General features: G+C 47.1%; 1 protein-coding gene across 1 annotated transcript in view; it reads right to left on the reverse strand.

The window, feature by feature from the left end:
- Window positions 1-6,278, reverse strand: part of UNK (unk zinc finger) — a 55,059-nt gene extending 48,781 nt beyond the window's left edge. The window contains exon 1 of the mRNA XM_065415709.1: window positions 6,181-6,278. Within this exon, the coding sequence (XP_065271781.1) occupies window positions 6,181-6,278 (98 nt within the window). The remainder of the gene's footprint in view (window positions 1-6,180) is intronic.
- Between the last annotated feature and the right edge of the window lie 480 nt (window positions 6,279-6,758).

The following is a 6,758-nucleotide window of genomic DNA, read 5'->3' on the forward strand; positions in this document are numbered from 1 at the left end:
TTATGAGTAAGAATTTAAACATAAGATTGTTTGCCAAACTGTTCAAAGGAATTCCAAACCCACATAAAAATAGTGGGATCAGATTTCTTATTATGATATAATATTTATATAGCAGTAGCACCCATTGGGAACCCATTATGCTAGGCACTGTGCAAATACATGGAAAAGCACGTAGCTTGTCTTGACTCCAAAGTTAACTAGAGTTATAACTCAATGTTGCACCTAACTCAACTCCAATCCACATACAAAACCCCTTAACTCAAGTGCAGTGATGCTTTTAACGTAAGTTTACTATGAACTGGGCCAGGAGGCGGGTATAAGATAAAGCTTGTGTGTGTACAAGGCATCAGCTTCTCACACAACCACTATGCACAGTGGATGCAGGCTAGCACTACTTGAATGGTGCTAGTTATCCAGTGCCTTCCCCCAATTCTCTTGTGAGCCCAAGAAGGGCAGACTAGTTCTCCCACAATACACTGCAAAACAATTCACAGTGCAGTCAGCTTACTTAGTGCTAAGAAACATGGGATATGCTCCCAGAAATCTTAGTGTCACTCACAAGTGAGTGCAGACCCAGTATAGACAGAGCAGCTTGTCCATGGCACAAAATAACACAGCGGTGTTATTTTACAATGTTGCACTTGATCAAGAACATAAGAATGGCCGTACTGGGTCAGACCGAAGGTCCATCTAGCCCAGTATCCTGTCTACCGACAGTGGCCAATGCCAGGTGCCCCAGAGGGAGTGAACCCAACAAGCAATGATCAAGTGATCTCTCTCCTGCCATCCATCACCACCCTCTGACAAACAGAGGCTAGGGACACCCTTCCTTACCCATCCTGGCTAATAGCCATTAATGGACTTAACTGGATAAATTCATGGAGGTTCTCTTTTAAACACTGTTATAGTCCTAGCCTTCACAACCTCCTCAGGCAAGGAGTTCCACAAGTTGACTGTGCGCTCTGTGAAGAAGAACTTCCTTTTATTTGTTTTAAACCTGCTGCCCATTAATTTCATTTGGTGGCCCCTAGTTCTTGTATTATGGGAACAAGTAAATAACTTTTCCTTATTTACTTTCTCTACATCACTCATGATTTTATATACCTCTATCATATCCCCCCTTAGTCTCCTCTTTTCCAAGCTGAAAAGTCCTAGCCTCTTTAATCTCTCCTCGTATAGGACCCGTTCCAAACCCCTAATCATTTTAGTTGCCCTTCTCTGAACCTTTTCTAATGCCAGTACAGTAATGCCTCACTTAACATTGTAGTTATGTTCCTGAAAAATGCAACTTTAAGTGAAACGATGTTAAGCGAATCCAATTTCCCCATAAGAATTAATGTAAATAGGAGGGTTAGGTTCCAGGGCAGCTTTCCCTACTCTGCAAGCACCAGGGGCGGGGGTTCAACCCTCAGCCTGCTCACTCCACCCCTTCCCCCAAGCCCCCACCCTTGACCTGCCTCTTCTCCCCCCACACCTCCTCCCCCTTTACTTCGCAGGCTGCGTCCCGGCTCCTCTCCTCTCTAAACGCCGCAAGCCAGCTGGCTTGCCGCGTTCAGGAGGCAGGGGAGGGAGGGGGAGCCTGCATGCCGAGTCTTTGCTCCTCCCTCCTGCCTCCAAAACGCCGCAAGCCAGCTGATTGCCGACGGCAGGAGGCAGGGGAGGGAGGGGGGAGGCGCGTCGCGTCCTCACACCTCCTGCTGGAGCAATCAGCTGGCTTGCGGTGTTTAGGAGGGAGGGGGAGGAGCGAGGACACGGCACACAGGCTCCCCCTCCCTCCTGCCCAGGGCAATCAGCTGGCTTGCGGCGTTTGGGAGGCAGGGGAAGCCTGCGTGCTGAGTCGTCGCTCCTCCCCCCTCCCTCCAAAACGCCGCAAGCCAGCTGATTGCCGCGGGCAGGAGGCGGGGGGAGAAGGGGGAAGATGCTGATCCGTGGGGTCTGCCGGTGGGCAGGAGGCGCTGGCGGGGGGGGAGAGGCGTAGGGAGGCTGCCAGCTGTGGAGAAAGGAGGCGGCCAAACAACGTAAGAATGGAGCACTGCACAACTTTAAATGAGTATGTTCCCTAATTGATCAGCAACGAAACAACATTAAGCGGGACGACTTAAAGTGAGGAGTTACTGTATATCTTTTTTGAGATAAGGAGACCACATCTGTATGCAGTATTCAAGATGTGGGCGTACCATGGATTTATATAAGAGCAATAAGATACTCTCCGTCTTATTTTCTATCCCCTTTTTAATGATTCCTAAGGCTAACTTGAAAGGAGTAACTCAAGTGTAGATAATGTGCGCTAACTCTGCAGTGAAAATATACCCACAATCTATGCCCCAAAGGGTTTATAACTCAGCTAGAAAATATTCAGATCATCTGCATCTGAACCAAGGTGTTCTCTTGGGGGAGTAGGATTGGAAAAGGGGTTACTGTTCAAAATAAATGTGAGCACACTAGAATGGATACATTCATGAGTCTCATCAAATCTCACCCACATCTGAATGTTTGGCTTTCTGCAAAGTTCTCAAAAGATCTAACACTCAGGTGAGAACATGTGCCAAAGAAAGTATCACTCCAGTTTCACTTTTCTGGACTTCACAAGAAGGATAAGCAAGTCCACAACCCTTATCACACAGTTAAAAAGAGCTCAATAACATCCAAATGGATTAGGCTGACTAAGTCAAAACAAAATCTTCACTACATGACAATTGGTTTTCTAAGGCAATTGATCACTTGCTTTAGTTTCTTCAAACTCAACCTCTATTCTGATTTGCAGATTGTGGGTACCTAAGATGATAACTATACCAGTTAAACATAAGAAACAATGTGAAATAATGCAAAACAAACAGGAGGTTTGGCAGAACACATGAAAAGTATTTTTCCCTTCTGCTAATGGGAATCTAAAGCCAGACCAACAAAGATGTTACATGAAACACTTCATTGAAACAACACATCCAGCTAGCAGAAACCTGAAGACTGGTTTGGGTATCTTAATGACATCACCGTGCTCTTGCAATTAAAGCAGTATCACAAGGAACCATCATACATGGTGACAGCTAATGCAATAAATCCAGAGAGAACTTAAAAACAGTGGGGGTACTTATAAAATTGCTATTCATCTGAATTCTGCAATTTCCAAAATTCAGAGATTTGAATAAAAAAATAAATCCCCAGGGGAAAAACATGAGATCTCTCACTCAAATAAAGACTGTTGGCACACATAACAATGTACTTCATTTCCAGCTATGTGTTACAATTGCCACTAATGTCAAAGCTAAGATTTTAGAAGGCTCTTGGTCAACTAACAAAAGGAGCAGAACAAAAGGTGCGTATTAGCAACAATTGTTGTTTCATGTTTCCTTTTGCTGTTGTTCTAGAGCAAATAAAAAGGACCTTCAGTCCAGATATAAAACCACAGTTCAAAGTAAATTAGATTACATATCAATATTGCCAACAATTGAGAAAATACCAATAAGGAAATCGGAACATTTCCTAATAAACGCAACCAAAATTCTTTAAGACAGAGATTTCCTGTATCGCCCCTGTTCCCAGAGGACAGCACAGGATGTGGATAATTAATTCTATTTTAATTTACAATTTGTGATCATAACATCCTTTTACTGAAACAAAACCAAAAAGAGTAAAATGAGATATTTAAATTTTATAGCATGGTCACATAAGAAAGAGCAACCAAAATAGGTTCCCATATATTATAAAAAGAGTTTATGACGTGATGTGCTCTAGTTCATAAATTTTCAAACTTCTTATAGTAAGAATCACATCTTAAGAGGTAGTTTCACACACACTTCCCTTCTCATCCTGCAGGTCACCGCAACATTCCTGTGGCAACTACAGCAATTGCTTTCATGGATAGATAGAAGTATTTTTAGCTGCCTTTTATGCAACTGTTTTTGTCCTCTTTGAAAAAAGTAAATCACACAAATTTTGCTCTATTTTGTTGTTTCCATTCCCCTTCCCCATTTTTCTTGGTCCCCTTCTCCTCTCCCCTCCAATTTTCCTGTTGCCTGGTTTCTCTTCCACTGCACGTGATTTCTTGCTGCTTGGTTCCCTTTTCCCCTACTTTTGTGGGTATGCTTAAGAACCATGTGGTCTGCTTCTCCCCATGCGATATTAGACATAACCATCTATCTATCTAATTTCTTTTTCATGTGGACATTCCCCTCCCACTCATGACTGATAGCTTCACTCCCACTGGTGACCTCCAGTCCCCAAGGACAGCTCCTGTTTCCTCTCCTCCACCTTTGTAGCAGTGGTCCTAATAGAGAGAGCGAAGCTAGATTCTCCTCATTTGCAGTAGAGTCAAAGGATTCTAAAATCTACATCTGTTGAAGTGGCTGGTAATATGGAGAGCCAGAACAATATGGACAAGCAGCTCTCTGCAAAACACCAGCAAGTGCCCTTCAGACTACAGTTGGGAAATTGAGATTAGTGGTTACTGGAGGTGACTGTGAGTTAGGACTCCTAAATTCTATTCCCAGATCTGCTACAGATTGACTTTGTGATTTCTTGCAGGCAAATTACTTAACCCTGGTATGCCTAAATTTACTCCCCTGTAACAGGCATGAGTGTTGTGTGATTCAGTGCTTGTAAAACACATTAGGTTCACTGGATGAAAGGAACTATGGAAATGCAAACTATTATTTTCTAGCAAGAAAAAGTCCACCAATACACACGCTAGTGATATGGCTAATTTGTTCTGCTGATTTTTCCTTCTAGGGGCCGACACACCCTAAAGAGAAGGGTGACACAATTCAGGGATATTTTCTTCACAGGGCACAGTTCCAGTCTAATATTTTTATAGGAGGTCCAAGAACTGACAGTTATTTCTACCCCCATAGCCCCTATAACCAACCCTCCCCTCACCGATGCTCCCACCACTCAACCCTTCCATCTTCTTCCTATATAAAAAAGAAAAATGAACTTTATTGCCACTGCTTCCAACCTGAATACTTCAACCGCCAAGGGGACACCACTGACATGGAGCACTGAACAACACACTCTAATGATATTTTTATATTCTTGGGGAAGACATGCTCCAGCAATAATTCCCTCATGGAGAAACAAGCTCTAGTGAGGGATGCTACACACACTAGCAATATTTATTTTATGGAGGAGTCATCCTTCAGTGTAATGGGAGGGGGGGGGCACGGAAGAGTAACATGCTCTGCAATAGCTCCTTCAGGAGACACTTGTGTAACATTTGCCACATATGGTTGGGGCTGTGACACACTAGTGATATTTCCCATATGTGCACGTGCAAAATATTCAAGTCATAGTTCCTTCGGGGCATGCGGGTGAGATATGTTCTAGTGAGGAATTACCCACGTGACGCATTCTAGTAAGATTTCCCTCAGGGGTATGTGCGTGCAACATGGCCTTCCGGTATTTCCATAGAGAGGTGACAGTTCTCTGATGGGGGTGGGAGCCTAGACCCTCTTAATGTTTTCCTCATGGGTGTGTGAGAAAACCCCTAGTGATGATGTCTCCTTCACCGGGCCATATGTGAATGTATGACCTGCCCTGGGGGCATGTCCCTAGTTGGTGGGCATGTGACCTGTCCAAGCATTATTTGTCATGAATGTGTTTGTGAGGCAGGGGAGGCACAACACATGGATGGACATGCTCAACATAGCAGCCACCAACACACCCTCCTGAGATGGGGGGAAGGGCAATGTATTCCAGTTAGGGCAGATGCACCCAGCCAAGAGACGCTAGGAGGTGGGGGAGGGAAGCAGATTCAAAATGGGGGTGACCCACCCTTCTGCTAAGGGTGACACACTCTGCAACAACATCCCCACCATATGGAAAGGAGCCAGGCAGCCTCACTGGGGGGAACACCCTGATAAAGGGGGTACAACGGAGACACCCCAAAGGCACCCCGGGGGCAAAGCTAGTGGGGGTGGGAGAGCTGAGGCCCCAGTGCATCATGGTCAGTGCGTGTGGGTGTGTGCGCGTGGGGTTAAGGTGAGTCACTTAAGTACCTGCCCCGCCCCCTCCCCTAAGGCGGGATCCCACCGGCCCGCGCCGGCCACGGCCGGTTCCAGCCGGTGCCGGGCGGGCGGTTGGTCTCCGTGCGCGCGTGCCGCACGCTGCCCGCTGACGTCAGGCGTGTGTGGCGCGCGGGCGGGCGCCGGGCGGAGGGCGGCGGCGGCGGGTGTTCTCGCTACGTACGTGTAGTGCTGCGGTTTCTCGGGCTGCGCCTGCAGCGCGCTGGCGGGGGTCGCCGGCCCGGCCGCAGGGGGGCCGCTCGCCACTGGGCCCTTCGACATGTTCCTGCCTTCCGCTCCCTCCGCCGCCGCTACCGCCGAGGAGACTTTATTATTCACTCTGCGCGGTCCGCACGGAGACCGCAATGCGCAGGCGCCGCCGCCGCCATTACCGCCCCGGTTCGCAAAGCATGATGGGATTTGTAGTCTGGGCGCTCGTGCAAACTCAACCAACCTGGGACACAGCTTGGCGGGGCTTCCGGCCTGTAGAACTACAACTCCCAGGGGCGCTGTGTGGACGTTGCCCCGGACTTACTTCAGCGCGGGGCCTGATGGAAGTTGTAGTTCAGCTGCCCCTCGGAAACCTAGCTATGCACCTCCTGGAGGCAGGGGAAAGAGCTGGTAGTTCATTGAGGACATGGAAGTACTGCGGCTTAAGTAGGGTGCATACACCAGCGATTCAGACCTGTAACCACAGCTCAGATAAGAGAGGGTTATGGTTAGACTTGGAAAGATCATTGTTAAATGTCGATTTCACCGTGC

This window comes from Emys orbicularis, chromosome 13, assembly GCF_028017835.1.
Source record: "Emys orbicularis isolate rEmyOrb1 chromosome 13, rEmyOrb1.hap1, whole genome shotgun sequence".
NCBI lineage: Eukaryota > Metazoa > Chordata > Testudines > Emydidae > Emys > Emys orbicularis.